The sequence below is a fragment of the Protomyctophum bolini genome (genome assembly GCF_963924005.1).
Source record: "Protomyctophum bolini genome assembly, chromosome: 4".
NCBI classification, from domain to species: domain Eukaryota; kingdom Metazoa; phylum Chordata; class Actinopteri; order Myctophiformes; family Myctophidae; genus Protomyctophum; species Protomyctophum bolini.
In genome coordinates this window covers 28,744,757-28,760,666 of record NC_137865.1, presented here as the reverse complement: position 1 = coordinate 28,760,666, position 15,910 = coordinate 28,744,757, and the positions used below count along the sequence as shown (strand labels likewise).

Here is a 15,910-nt window from a genome sequence, read left to right as displayed (position 1 = left end):
GATCTCCTTTTGTGTTCTCTGGAAGAGTGCTATTATTGTACACATACACTAATCAACCCATGGCTGGTTCTGCAGTTTCCATTTTCTTTGAGAAATACTGAAATAAACCCTCTTCATTGTGTGCGCGTCTCATAGTAACTGAATAATTTGACATATTTTCTTATGTTTATTCTGATTCAGTCATGTCTAATCTGCTGTATCTACATACTGTACACAAAAGAACACACCCATTCTGTTATAGTACCACAATGTCACTTTTATCTAAGTATTGAGTATTTGACAACTTTTCACATACAAGTTGTGAGCATCAAGGTGTCCTAGTCACTGTACATGACATTTAGAAGAAAATGGAATAAAACTGTAAACATGTACACAGTTGGACAGCAGGAAGTGTATATTTCTGGAGAATCAAAACTGTGGCCCCATGGCAGATCTTCTCCTCACATGCCGCTTCTATTTTTGCCAAACAGACATGCCTTCAGATGCCCTGCTGACGTCTGTAGTACAACTTTCATGTTTATTCTTTAATTGGCAGCATAATTAAGACCAACATTTAAGTCAACAGGATTTACAGGAGCATCCTGTCAAAACACTTTTTATAGAGCAATCACATGTCTGAAAGCAGATGAGAGGCCCCTTAATTGTCAGACTGGCATTAACTTAAAGGGCCACTTCACCCCTTTTGCAACCAGATCTTATTGCGAACGCAGTGAGCACTTACTATGAGACCTAGCAGATCATGTCTGTCTGTCTGTCTGTGTGTCTGTCTGTCTGTCCCGCTTTTGTGCCCATATATGGAGCTGAGTGATTTGTGTCACCATGACTCAGCCATAACCATATAAGGAGTCCCCAAAGCAGCTATACGTCCAAAACCCAAATATGTACGAGCTGCGTTCGCTTCCCGCGTTTGCGCGTCTTACTGGTTTTAATGATGTTTGGGAGACAAGAAAAACTTTCCTGGGGTCCTTATGTGGGTAATGTGTTTTTAGATATTTCAGTATTTCAAAGTCTCCGTGGGCTCCATGCATAGAGTATTAAAAGGATAGAGACTAAACTGGCGCGAAGCTCCGCCCCCTCCGCTATTCATGTCAGTGGAAGTTGCTCAGTGGCGTTTTGAAGCACCCGGAAGGCTGCCGGAAGTACCGTCTATTTGCTGATTCAGCATTTCACTTCCGCATTTGGACACCAAATGTTGGTGTCCAAATGCGGAAGTGCAGCTGGGCTTTAACATTGAGCGCTCGGTTGCACGGGGTTTCCTCGTCAAGAATCCACGGGTCCGCCTGCAGTCCTTCCTCTTACCACTAGACCAGCGCTTCAACATTGGAGTGCCTAGCTGGCCCCTTGGCTCCATGATGTCATGGACACTGGGCTCACTTACTTCCTGGACTACATGTCTCAGTAAGACAGCCCTCCCCTATCCACAAGGAGGAGCAGTGTACCAAAGCATTATGGGAATTGTAGTCCAGGAAGGAAGTGAGCCCAGTGTCCATGACATCATGGAGCCCATGGACACTAAAATATCTAAAATTCATATTACCCATGTAAAAACCCCAGGAAAGTGGTTATTGTCTCCCAAACATCATTAAAATAAGGTTGCAAAAGGGGTGAAGTGGCCCATGTTTCTGCTAACTTCTATTCAGTGGCATTTTGCAAATGAATAAAACATTTATTGAAAGCTACATTTTCAAAATTACTCCAAACTCACTAAGCACCTCAGTTCAGAGTTCCAGGTAGAAACAAGCTAATTGCAATCCAAACTGCAAACCTATTCATATACATTGATAAACAAAAAAACTGGGTATTTACAATTTTAGTATTCTACTGCAATCAATTGACAGCAACAGACACTGGGATGCTTGTATTAGTGTTACACAGTACAAAAGGTCACCAAAGTTAGTCGAATAGCACTACAAACATACAATCTGAGATCACTAAATCCAGTGCAGAGTAGACAAATAGCCCTGATGTTCCTGGAGAAACATTTTCAAAGCGAGTTTGCTGTTGGCTGGGCCTGTGTAAACCGTCTTGTGTGAACAGCTGGTGCATTCCTTGCCCTTAATCTCTTTAGAGGTGAAATACAATTTAAGACGGTTCCATGACCATTCTGTTCTCTATAGTAAACCCTTAATATCAAATGTCTGCGCATGTTCTACAGGTGGAGAATTTCCATTTGGTTTACAGCATGAGCTTTATCTTTAAAAGTCGTCATTGGTTGGTAATTGGTATATGTAGGCTGATCATTCACTAAGTACTAGTGATGCTGGTTCCTGACCATTCAGAAGGGTCTAACCCTACATTTAAAACTGATTAAGAATTTCAAAATATTTGAAGTTTATGAGCAAAGAGTTGGTTAAAGATGTGCTCATACAAATTCATTTCAAATCTCAGTTTAACATTTTTTCATTCAGCCAGTGCTTTGTTTAGCATGAGGAAGAAAAAAATAAAGAAATATATGTTCCCTTGTAATTAAGTGCCTCCATCTTGTGGTCCAATCAGTGCCTTGCAAATCTCAAAGTTGTCAGTTATATTCTGGCAAAATGTTTAACAGTGGCTAGTACCATATAGTGGCATTTAAATCTATGGGGTAATTTGAACAATCTTTCAAAAATACAATCAGAAAATGCCATTACCTAGTCCTAGTTCAATTCATTACTCTTGTAAATATTATATCCATAACTAATACATTGATAAAGTTTGTAAACACATTCTACCCTCCAAAATAAAGTAATATGGTAATTTCACAGACTCATCACAATCTTTGTCGAAGGGATATCAGTAGCAATAACTTAGTCCTATCAATTAAAAGTTGAAAAGTTGCAAAAAAATGTAAAAACTGTAAAACTGTAAATGTAAATTACAATACGTCAGTGCATATTTCTAATAAAGAGAGCTCCATGTAACCAAAGTTCATCACCATGACCGAATAATACGTTAAGTGATAAAAGTTTCATAAAATTAGTACAAGAAAGAAGAAAGAAGAAAAAATAGTACAAGAACATTCATTCAAACAAATACTGCTAAAAGAGTGTTCAGTCAAGCAAGAGGTATTTCCCGAAAAGTATAGGGGACATTTCCCTGAAAACATTCCTTTGTAGCTATGTCGGTGATGTTTTTTCTGCATCACAAGACCCAGTGTGGAGTCGGAGTGCCCCCTGTCTGTGCAATCTGCTTAAGGTCCTGAACTCCAGTGGCATGGTGTGTGGGCTAGAATGAGAGGTATACTCATATGTTAGAGCATCATAATAGTGGTACTTGACTGGTTTGCCCTGGGGATCAAGAGGGAAGGGCCAGAAGCCATATAGATGGATCTCTTCACAGAAGCGTGTGGCCATAGTATACATCAGCAGTCCAGTAGTGGGACGCTTAATCTGGACATTGTTGGTCAACCAATACCTGTTGACAAAGGATGAAGTAATTACATAATAGCAACAGAACAACATTAACAATCAAATTACATGACAAGAAAAACTTGGGGTAGAATAACTCCTACTTAGTCAACCACACACAATCTCTTGACATAATACACAATTACTAAACTCTTTATATTATTATTATTATTAATCCCACAATTTTTGTAACCCATTTTTTTCACGCAGTGTCAATTGTGTAATGCAGGGGTCCTCAACAGTCGGACCGTGGTCCACCTCTCTGAGTGCCTCCCTAGTGTCCCCCATGAGTGCCTCCCCATTGTTCCCCCAGTGTCCCCCCAAGTGCCTCCCCAGTGTCCCCCCAAGTGCCTCCCCAGTGTTCCCCCAGTGTCCCCCCAGTGCCTCCCCAGTGTTCCCCCAGTGCCTCCCCAGTGTCCCCTCAGTGTCCCCCCAGTGCCTCCCCAGTGTCTCCCCAGTGTCCCCCCAGTGCCTCCCCAGTGTTTGCCCAGTGCCTCCCCATGCAGTGCCTCCCCAGTGTCCCCCCCAGTGCCTCCCCAGTGTCTCCCCAGTGTCTCCAATAGCAATACAAGAGCAATAATAATAATACAAATTAATCTTAATTTATTAATCAAATTAATTTATCTAATTAATTAATCTAATTAATTAATTGATTAATTTATTAATTAATTAATGTAACTTTTCGGCCTGCGTCGCGCTCGTGGGACCGGACCTTAGTCTTTTTCAAAAAATATTAGTAGACCTTGAGCATTTCTAGTTGAGGACCCCTGGTGTAATGTAATCCTAGGTGCTACATTTCCTCTGCCAACCTGGGGAGAGCACATGCTTAGTTCTCATATCCTATCACACATTGTGCCACAACGCTCTTCTCAGTTTGCTCATGCAGAGCACACTGAGGCCAAGATCCAGGATCCATTAAAAAGCAATCAGCTTCAAACAGTGACAATATCCTCACCCATGCGGTATTAAGTCAGTGTGTGTGTGTGTGTGTGTGTGTGTGTGTGTGTGTGTGTGTGTGTGGGGGGGGGGGGGGGGGGGGGGGCATGCTTAGGGAGGCTCAATAAGTGATCTTTTGAGTTTTTGAGTGAGTTTTTATTTACACAGGGACTGTTTGCTAAGCAAATATCTTATTTGTCCACAATGCCACTCTTGCAGAGTACACATTCTGACCGACAAGGCGGCAACCTGATCAGTAACAGACAGTCACACATTCTTGTAAACTAGTCTAGACTACAGTTTGAGGTTATGTTACTTCCTGAGGGGCACTTCGGTGGTAATTATTAAGGAGGCAAAGAGTGTTAGTAAATTACTTCACCCACAACCTCACATTCCCATGGATGCATACCCATGACCATCTGGATACTACCCAACTACTCTAATCTCTAATCTTAAAACTACCACTGGCAGAAATCTGGCAGGCCATTCAGTATGACCTTACCAGTTAACAGTAAGGTCATGCCCAGAGGCTATTCTATTTAAAGGGTAGCCAGCAGACAAGCTGAGCAGAATTCTAAGCATAGATCATTAGTTTGGCGTGCTGAGCATTTATCAGACAACGCTATAGAAAGGTTATACATGCAAGAGCCATTATTTATTTGGAGAAACACCGCATTTAGCGGCTAATAAATAACATAAAGCTATACTAACACCTTGTTAGGCTGTACAATATTCAGTAAATTGGCTGTGTATATTTGTCTGGATTATTTTTGGAATGTCCTGAGAACAATATTGTATATATTTAAAACAAGGTTCAAAAGGTGTTCAATAAAGCAATAACTGATACGGAGAGACCTGTCCTGTTACTACTGTACGGCTACTCCACTGCAGGACCAATGCCTGAAACATGAACTGGTCCTAAACCACGCAAGTGAAACTGAATGACATGAATAGTTGAATACTTGAGTTAGCCTTGAACACACCTTCCATAATGTAAGTTGAATTTTTTAACTGGGGTGTTATTTTAAGTAGATTTAGGAAATTAATCTAGTTGGGAGGACAAGGCATAGCGGAGCATTCTTACACAGACTGCCTGTGTGCTGCGATGTTGAGCACCGTACTGTATGTGCCCCCCACACCCCCCAATATGTGTCAATGAGAATGTGTGAATAAACTGCGTCTTACCCTCTGACTGCATGGAGAAGGCGCAGTGAGGGAAAGGCAGTGCGTACATTCACGGTGTGCAGCAGAATAAGACGAATGGCCCACTCCACACGCTCCTCTCCTCCCTTTGCCATGAAGGCAGGAATCCACAGCACACTGCCACTGAGACTCTGCAACCGCTGCAAGAAGCGCTCTCTCCACTCATCAGTGGCCAGATCCTGGAATGCCCGCTGTACCACGGAGGGGTTCATGGTCACCAGGCTGGTGCACCGCCCTACATCTCCAGAGTATTCCTCCACCGGTGCCAGGTTACACCTGAGGATAAGCAGCCACAGGTCACCCAGTTCGCATTTAAGTACATTGTACTCCACATTACTCCTTATTCCCTGTGGAATTAAGTTCAAATGGGTTTACTTTTACATTTAGAATGTAGTTAGCCTTCCGATATGGCACAAAAACACCCATAGCAGTGACTTCTCAGAACACATTAGCAACACACAACTTCCACATACTGTACAGACTACCTAGCCAATATGACTATATCAAACATAGTATGCACATGGGTTGTATGATAACTGAAAACATGCCAAATAGTTTAACAGTAAACACTATCATTAAAAGATCCAGTATGCTAGGGTACAAAATACCTTCTAAAACGATGTGGGGTGAAGTAAAATCTGAAATTAGCCGAACACCCCAAAGGGCTTGCAAAGGAATGCAAGGCCATGGTATGGGAATAGTTAGCTGAAACATTATATTTCCCATGAGAAGTCTAAAGGCCAGCACACATTCCTCAGCCCCATAAAATACCACACTACCTGCGTTCTACTGTATGCTATTGCCTCCAGGAAGGCCCCAAAAGTTTGAATACATTATTGTAACATTGTGTAAAATAATGTTGTGTTGAGATTAATTTTTGTATCATTTTAATGTATATGGTCTTGTCTGCCTGGGCTTTCCCCACCCTCTTAGGGAGTTATCAAAAGAAAGTATGACAGTGGCATCATAGATATAAAAAATATATAGATGCCTCATTGGCCGCTGCATTTCATTGGAGTGATGGATCTCCATTCTCCAGCAAAGCTCTGAACTTCCTAGCAGCGAAGGCGGAAGTCACTACTGGCCAATCACAGCGTGTCATTTCCGAGACTTATAAATTCAATCCATGGGAGCTTTATTGGCATGAGGAAAAACAAGTGCCACTGGGAAAGAGGGAGTCGCGCGGCACGGCTCGCGCCTCTGATTGGCCTACTGAGCTTCCCCTTCTGTGAGGCACGCAGAAGCTTGGCAAGCTTCCACTATGCTTCGCAAGGAATCTCGGGAAAGCTTTGCCGCCTCTCCAGAACAGACGCCCCCAGAGCCGTTAGACTCTGGGGCATCTACCTTTATATATCTATGAGTGGCATTGGCACTATGGTCATCACTGGAAGGGACTGAGGTGCCATGACGCACCATGTTTGGACAAAATGTGCGGTCAGTAAAGGGAACATGCTGGAATGGCCTACTACTTGCAATAAGGTAATGCATATCTTGTTTTGTAATCTCTCAAGACAGATTCAGAGATCCGTAGTCAAATTCAAAGGATTTTTATTTTTTCCCCCCCAATGGGTTCCCAGATTGCCGGTTTTGAGACCCATCACACAATACAAGCATACAGAACTGTGATCATTTTTAACCTGCCATGTACAATGCATTTGTCCCCCTATTAGTGTATTTGTATATTTGTTTTGCATAGTAATTTGTAACTCTGGCCTGTTTTGTAGATGTTCATTGTGCTGTGCTATGCTACAATATACTGTAGATCTTCTCTGGCCATGCTGGATGATGTGGATTGCTACTGAATGAAGGGATTCCAGTACATCCAAGGGAGAAGAAAATCAATAAAAACAATGACTGTCAGAATAATTGGAACACAGTAGGATTTCAGATCTACTGCAACAGAAGCAGACATATCAGCTCGATGAGTACTCCATTTCTATTGTTTTCAACTTTTCATCTTAAAATATTTGATTTAGTTGACATGACCACACACAATTGTGTGCGTGACTGATATTTCAGAGAAAGAATTCCCAGTAAATGAGAGTATGCATCCTTAGAGGCAGCACCACTCCAAGCAGCTCATTATATTTCCAGAGGATATCTGTAACTTTTCAAAATGTCAAGTGTAGTCAGCAGTACATATGCTTATTATGCTCCCAGCATGTCTTCTCCTTTCCAACTTTAAAATCATTGGAACACAAAACTTCCAAGATGACAAACAGCTCTGACAGCTGTTTTCTAATAAATATTCACCAGTATGAGCATTGACTCATAAGAAGAAATTAAAAAGGGGTTTAAGAGCGTGCCCTGATTAAGCTGGTGGTGACTAAACTGTCTTCAGTGAAATTAAAAGTTAAACAAACTAGATAATGCATTACAGCAATGATCACATTTGAAATCTTTCATACTTTTACTTCAGTGGAAGCCGTGAACATCCGCTTCGAATGTTATCAGCCTATTATCAAGAATATGTCCGTGATCAGAAGCTTGGAATAGAGCCAATATGTGATAATCAGACATTCTAGGAAACGCGGAAGTGGAACTACTGACACGTTCGGGAGCGCTTGCTTTTTGTGACCATGAACGTGACCATGACCATGACCATGACGGAGGTGTGCCGTCTCTGGTGGCCTAGAGCCACGCGAGGCACCATCGAGCGAGGCCGAGCGTTGAGATATCCATCAGAGACGACGCAGTGCGGTGTTCGAGTTGCGTACCGATAGGCACAGAATAGTAATATTAGTCGCCCCTACTTTCCATGCCCCCGACATGTCTGCACCGTCCTGCGCACGCTCCAAGTGAACACAGCCGAACGCCATCGCGGAAAACAACGTCATATATTGGCCATATTCCAACATCGTCCTGATAACGGTTGATAACGTGCATTTAATGCAGCGATAACATATGAATCCATTGCCGTGAAGCATCAAACGCCTCTGACAACTGCTGAGGAAGGCTAACCTGATGACAAAGTCATGGGAGTCAATCTCTCGTCCACAACTGCTGTTCAGCAGAATCCCAGAGTTGCCAACAATAGCACAGCGTCTGTGATGCTGGTTTTTCAAGGGTGATACAGATGGCAGAAGACGGTAGAGGTTTTCTGAGATGTTAGTGGTGCTTTGGCGGTCGAACACATAATGGATCACATCTCCTGGTTTCAAAGCACCCTTCAGAATAGAAATGTCCCTCTCCGGATCAAGGAATCTCAGAATGTTTTTCCTGTGTAAGGGAAAAAATCAACAGAACATTATAGGACCAATTCAGTGTTGTGTGAATTTATAGTGGGATAGATGCTGAGGTAATATTATACCTAATGAGCTTAGAGAGTGTTTTGTTGAAGGCCCAGGTATTTGATGACACGTTGGCAGTATTATTCAAGATTGCAGAAGGACAGTGGAATTTATGTTGTCTCTGGCTTGACAAAGGTGTGGGATCTGCCTTAGCTGCAGCATACCTAATGAGAGATCACAGTACCTTGAGATTCAAGTAATTGGCACATAATCCCGTTCTTCACTTTTGTTGACAATTTACTTAGTAGGGGTGTAACAATACATTTTAACAGCGATACGATACACGTCATGATACATAGTTGACGATATGATGTGACCAGGCAGGGGGGCAGTCAGACAGATATTTTGTGAAGCCACTAAGGAAATGAAAGTTCATATAATGGCCTGTTGTGGCGCTATCACTGGACCCAGAAAAACCCATAGCCCCATAGAAGTCCATGTATTTTGGCCCAACTTCACCTAGACTGTATTACCTTAATAAACATGGTCATGAATACTTTTCATGTCACTAGTTTAAAGTCTCATTTCTAATGTCATAATATTCTTTTTGGAAAATTATGGTCCCATGTATAAAAAAAATGACCATAAAGTCGCGCATGTTCTGAGGGGCGTGGCTACCGTTACAGTCTATGAACGGGATCCCCCACCCACTCGAGTCAAAATAAAAACCAACGAAGAAGAAGGGGGGAAGTCCCGCCTCGTTGTCTGGGCCAGCCAATGGGCCAGCTGGGCCTGGGCCCGGATATAGAAAGATGGCTGCTTGCTGACACATAGAGAGAGGCTTAATTTTACATTCATGTTAGACCCGCGGAACGCTTTGTCCATATTTTTTACAGTCTATGGATGTGACATGGGCGATATTGGTTAATTCATGGCAATACAATACAGTACATTGAGAGAGAGAGAGAGAGAGAGAGAGAGAGAGAGAACAATCTGTGTGAAACATGTGGATATATAGTGTTAAATTGTATTATGTATAGAACGGCCGACATTTGTACTGTGTAGCAGTATAAATGTAGCAAAATATACAAATACAAAAGTACTTAAAGTAGTGTCTGATATTTGTACTTGGGTATAAACGCTTGACACATTTGTACTTTTAAAGCTACAGTGTGGCTTAAGTGTAGCGTAAGTGTTTAAGTGCAGGGCTTGACATTATGGTTATGTAACGTTTCATGAGTGACACCACACACTACTGTGTCCTAACTAAACCAAGGTGCTTGACCATTTTACTCAAACGAGTGGTGAAATCAGTATACTTGTGCCCAGGACCCAAGCTAGTGAGAATAGATGATCTACAAGCTCCTTAAAAGTTTTTTTTCTTAAATAAATATAATCGTCTCTAAAATATATATATATTTTCCTTTTTTCCATCATTTTGAAATAATTAAAAAAACGAATTGGTGTAGACAACCACATGCCTTCTCTGATTATACTGTACACATGTCACCACACCAGTCACTTCTTTACACCTGACTGTGAGGAGCTCCAAGTGATTTTTCCCATAGAGATTTACTAAAATATTTATATCAATTATTTTAGCCTAGAATCAAGCCATCCATGATCCTGGTGAATTCATGACCATAAAACCTTTGATTCTGTGGAAAAAATATAATTGAATATTTAATTATATGACACACACACACACACACACACACACACACACACACACACACACACCCTTTGTCTTTCCATTCTGATCCCTGTTGAACAGGCGAGTCGAACCAGTAACAGGGGCTAGTGCAGCAACCATAATCCACCCAACATTCTTAATATGTTCATTTACAACTTAAACCACATTGAACACTGTTAATCCAAATAGTACAAAATAAGTTTGTAATCAATTATTAATTTCCAAACTAGAATGCTTCATCAATGTTAGTGGACAATTTAAAAAGGACCTAAAAAGATAAATAAAAGTGTCATACCTGTTGGGCTTCGGGGTGAGTCTGTGCAAGGCCATTTTTCTTGAATTTCCCATATTCCTAGACAAATGATAATTATAGATTCCATCAAAAAGCACATACATGAGGACATCAAGGTGATAAGGTGGGGGGAATAACAACACTCGCCTCAAAACACTGTCGCCTCGGGTGTACAGCTGGTGCAATTGCGCCTGGAAACCGAAACTTATCCTCAGTAAAACTATGCCTAACCCTAAACTTATTTCGAACATTATTCTCGGTAAACAAATACAAGAACCACCCGGGGGAGGCAGTTTAGAGACCAGGATTACTGCATTGTACCCTAGGGTACAGGGGGGGGGGGGGAACATGCAAACTCCACACAGAAAGGCCCTTTTGCCAACCCCACCTAGGTTATGGGCACTGATGACACAGAGGGGAGAACCCGAGCGGGAATTGAACCCCGGACCTTCTAGCTATGAGGCGTGACAGCGCTACCGACTGCACCGCCGCGCCGTGTTTTAAGGTGAGCATTCCGTTTACCGGTGGGGGTATGAGACCTGGTAAAGTTCCATTGATCATGTCTAACTCGGGTATTAATGAATATCAATGGTGTGTCCTGTGTTCAGGGCTTGTTCATTCAAGATATCCTGATTAAAAAAAGCATGCATTTGTATGGTTATATATTTACTACATACAAGTACATACTAGGACCATTTTGGAATGCAACGTGAATCTCTAGGGCTAGGCATACTCTGGAGGCTTTTTCCACAGAGGACGTGGCTATTTCTTTCACCATCATGTTGATTATGTCTGTCAGCCCACAGGAAAACTGGGACACCAAGTACTGTTTGTATTTTGAGCATATTTTTTCATCAGCTATGACAAAGAAATACATCTTGGCCACAAATCTTCTAGATAAAGTTTAAGTTGTCTGTCTGCCTGTGGTAGGTAGACTATGCCCAAATATGGAAATGCCTGACATCAGTACAAATCTGCTGCATTGTTAGGCAATGGTTTCTGTTGTGTTTGATGTCACATGCCCATAAAGTTCCAGAAGTTCCAAGGGTTCGAAGGACGGAGAGAGAGAGGGGAAAAGGGAGAGAGAGGATTCTAGGTGTGAGAGAGAGGCTGATACTGGGAGAGAAAGCCTATTTCACCCATGCGATAACCCGGGCAATGCTGGGTATTTCACCCATATAACTGAACCTGAACACATTTCCGTGTGTCACGTCACGCCTCCATATATGGTCACGCCTCATCATGACACATCACGCCACCATATAGGCTATGGCCATCTCCATATATGAAGATCATGACACTGACCTCATCTAACCCTGGATAACCATACAGGGTTATCCAACCATCCAGGAGAAGACTGGATCATCACCTAGATCTGCATATATGGAGCCGGCCAGCAACTCTACATCTGACCTCAAACCCTTAGATCTCCAGATATGACCTGACCTGTTCTGACATTCCATATGTTGATACTTCCACACCCATCCTTACTGTTCTGACATTCCATAATATGTTGATTTGACCTCATCAAACCCTGTACACTCCATATATGGCCAGTACAGAATTCATTCCATATGTTGTTCTGACCCCCCCATGCCAAAGTACCAGTGCTCACCTAGCAGGCTGCCATCACCCAGGTGGGTGGGTGCGTGCTTGTCGCCCTCAGGGCGACTTCTTGGTTAAATCAATTATAAGATAACCAACAACATTCAAAATGGGGTGGACCTGCTGTTCCACCTGTTGGGAAATGCAGCCCCTCTTATCTCATGCCAGGTGAGCAGAGCTCTATGTGCATAAATAAACGTCACTCTAATATCCAAACAGGCAAACAATGTGTGCTGTAAAGGGGATTTGATGCTGGGGTCACCACTCACCAATCCAGAACCAACCTTACTGGGTGGATGCATTATTGAATAGGTCAAAAGCTGTGTCAATCAACATGTTTATGGTCATGGTGATTATAATCACGCACATGGTGCATTAATGCATTTAGTAGGAAACAATTGTCTCGTTTGTGAATATTATATTGACTGGCTGTGTTTTGTCAGTGATAAGACTTATCAAACAGATGCTAAATTGATCACATTTGCAGAAATAGGATCCTTCCTTATACAGTTATACTGCTGCATTTCCTCTATCACTTTTAAAGTCTGTAAAAGCATAAGACTCTTCTTTGTCCCCAGTCTACTCTAAACTAAAGAAACAAATCAAATCAAACAAAAATGTACAACTGAAGTCACCCACAAAACACCCTTCTACCAAGCCATGCAGTGAGCATTATTGCAAACTCAAGGGGTGGATTGTAGAGTGGACAATGAATCTTTAAGAGCACATGGCAATGGCATATAGGATAGGATTAATAGGATTTCAGAAGCAAAGCGCTCCCATTGTCTCATAGCCTTTTGTTGCATTCTCTCTTTAAAACACACACCACAACCACGTGTGTGTGTGTGTGTGTGTGTGTGTGTGTGTGTGTGTGTGTGTGTGTGTGTGTGTGTGTGTGTGTGCACGCGCGAGCAAGCACACAGACAAAAGCACGGGTCTGGTGCACAACATGCATGCATGCAGGGCAGGCTACACTGCAGACTAAAGTCCTAGAGAAATAGAGACCCATGCAGGCTACAGCAGAACAGCTGTTCCCGCTGGACCCCAGTGTCAAGCTGGGAGGAGACTCTATTCTAGATTCAGATCTCCAAACTTTGACTTGAATTCTTATAAACTAAATTATTTCAATGCATTTCATTGGGTATTATAATTTTATATGCTTACTTTAACCACTTGTTTTGTTATCATTGAAGAAAATATAATTGACTGAAAATGAACATGGATCATCATGTTACACAACACACACACACACACACACACACACACACACACACACACACAGTACAATGAGTACAGTAGAGTATATTGACGTAACGGTACTTACGCAGCCTCTTCCACTTCAGTAATATCTGAAATGATGAGAAATACAACCAGCAGCGTTACTACGCCGAACAGCAAGGTGCGAAATTCGATCGGCATGGTCAAAACGGCTGCTGGCTGGCTAACTGCAGCCAGGCTCCCCTCTCCTTGCAATGTTACATTGGCCCTGTTTCTCATCTATAAGTCGCTCTGAAATACAGCCCCGCGTTCACCATTGTTCTTATAGCACGAAGTGTGTCGCTCACAGCCAGATGCGGCGGGACCCGTTCGAAAGATCGCCTCTTTCCTATTTCTAAACGCGTGGAACCGCCGCTGTTTCAGTATTACATCTATAATTCCCCAGTCAAACTTTCAAAGCGTGTGCCTGGGGATTGCCATGGGAGCGAAATGAGGACCACAGTCTTAAAGGTACAGCCGATATCTCTCCGTGTCGACCTCGTTGTCCGTTGTTCCATGTCCCATAGTCTTCTTCTTGGCCAATAGCAAAAACGTCCCTCCCCACTATCAAACAAAGCCTTGCATTCAATTAAACAATGCTTTCTGTTCTGAAGGCTGTCGTTGTGTCCGGGAAAATGATTCTGACGAGCTATGGGTTAGCCAGGAAAAGAGCGAAATGGAACAGTTTTTACGACGATCGCATTACACCTGTGTGCTTCCATAAAATGAATATAGACTCAACGTATCATTTTCATTTAATATTTCACCCTACAGCGGTGCTGTAGTAAAATCAATGAAATATCGTCAACCTAATATTACAGTGGACATTAGCAAATTTTCCTGAATGGGAAATTGCGTCTAAATTTGCACTAGACAACTTTTCGAAATGATTGAGCTGCATGTGATGTCACAAAACACAACAGTTAACCCCCCCCCCCCCCACACACACACACACACACACACACCACCACCACCACCCAAAAAAAACATGATATTTCACAAAGTGGTTGTTAAACAATTATTTATTTATTATTTAGATTAAGATCCAAACCTTGACCAAATCAAACCTGGTTAGACGGAGGAGTGTTTCCAAACCACCATGCAATGGCTCTCTGACTTCATGCCTAGGCAGGCTTTAATTTACATTTTATGCACTTAATAGCAGACAAGTTTATCCAGACTGGAAAAGGTACAAGGTCTATGAGGAGTGTTGAGAATGGCTATGGAGACGGAGTCTGCAGCTGTTGTAAGCAGAGGAAGATGGGAATTAACTCTGCAATACTGACCGAAGGAGGGAGGTCATTACACAGCTTGGTAGCCATGTAGGTGGGGAGAAGAATTTGATGTGGAGGCAAGGTTGTCGTAGGGAGGAGAGAGATGGGCAGCCTGCAGCCACTGATCACAGGATGGGGTGTGTGGGTTGGATCATAAGGTAGGGGGGTGCCATACCCTTGTACTGCTTTGTAGGTCATCACCAGTGTTTTGAAATGGATGCAAGCAGCATCCAGTTCAGAGAGCACCAGAAGTGGAGAGATGTAAGGACATTCTGGGGACTGGAGCACTTTGGATGAGTTTTGAGTATGACCAGCTTGACCACCGAAAACCCAACCCAACCTTTAGAGTCCTGTCAACCTACAGTTCTATCATGCATAAAAATACCCAAATAAATCTTAAAAAAAAGAATTTTAGATGACAGAGAGGGGAAATAAACATATATAGACCTATACTCTCAAAGCAGAATCATTACAGTATATGGATGTTGAAAGTTAACTATAAGAAGGAACATCTATTTTGTGGTTTTGGTTTTGACTGTGTGGTAATTTAGAAGAATCAGAGAAGAATCAATCTTTATTGTCTCATCACATTACAAGTAAGGTGGGTGAAAAACTTGGTCGTGCAGGCTCATATTGCAGTTAAAAGGTAGAGATTATATGGGAGCTCAGAAGACCTATTAAAGTATGATAAATAACTTGCACCTCCTGTACCAGTCTAACACTGTCTGAGAATTCCTCTTACTTGCCACGCATGCACTTGCACACACACACACACACACACACACACACACACACACACACACACACACACACACACACACACACACACACAGCTCTCTAGAGAACTGAGGGGAGACAGTAGCATTGCCACTAGCCAAGGTTTCAAACACCTTTCTGTTTTATTAAAGACAATTCCATAATTCCATATGACTTTGTAGGATATCAACCAACCTTGTAATTGAACATGTAGTTCATAGTGAAGTTAGTGAGTAATGTTTCATAAATGTAGCCTGAGGAACCCTGTTCGTATTAAT

General features: G+C 42.2%; 1 protein-coding gene across 1 annotated transcript; it reads right to left on the bottom strand.

The window, feature by feature from the left end:
• Positions 1–249: 249 nt before the first annotated feature.
• On the bottom strand, positions 250–14,119 carry st8sia2 (ST8 alpha-N-acetyl-neuraminide alpha-2,8-sialyltransferase 2). Its single transcript, XM_080761305.1, has 6 exons — positions 13,670–14,119; positions 10,744–10,800; positions 8,836–8,979; positions 8,487–8,744; positions 5,508–5,801; positions 250–3,393 (listed from the first exon to the last, which is right to left on the bottom strand). The coding sequence occupies exons 1-6, from the start codon at positions 13,840–13,842 to the stop codon at positions 3,096–3,098; spliced, it is 1,224 nt and encodes a 407-aa protein (XP_080617431.1). The 5' UTR covers positions 13,843–14,119; the 3' UTR covers positions 250–3,095.
• Positions 14,120–15,910: the final 1,791 nt, after the last annotated feature.

What these genes read in the sequence shown, in the direction of transcription:
- st8sia2 (XM_080761305.1), bottom strand. Translation starts at nt 13,842, where the DNA reads ATGAGAAACAGGGCCAATGTAACATTGCAAGGAGAGGGGAGCCTGGCT. An exon ending in ACACTCTCTAAGCTCATTAG is followed by an intron (nt 8,745 to 8,835) that starts GTATAATATTAC and finishes TCCCTTACACAG; the next exon opens with GAAAAACATTCTGAGATTCC. An exon ending in CTTCTCCATGCAGTCAGAGG is followed by an intron (nt 3,394 to 5,507) that starts GTAAGACGCAGT and finishes CTTTGTCAACAG; the next exon opens with GTATTGGTTGACCAACAATG.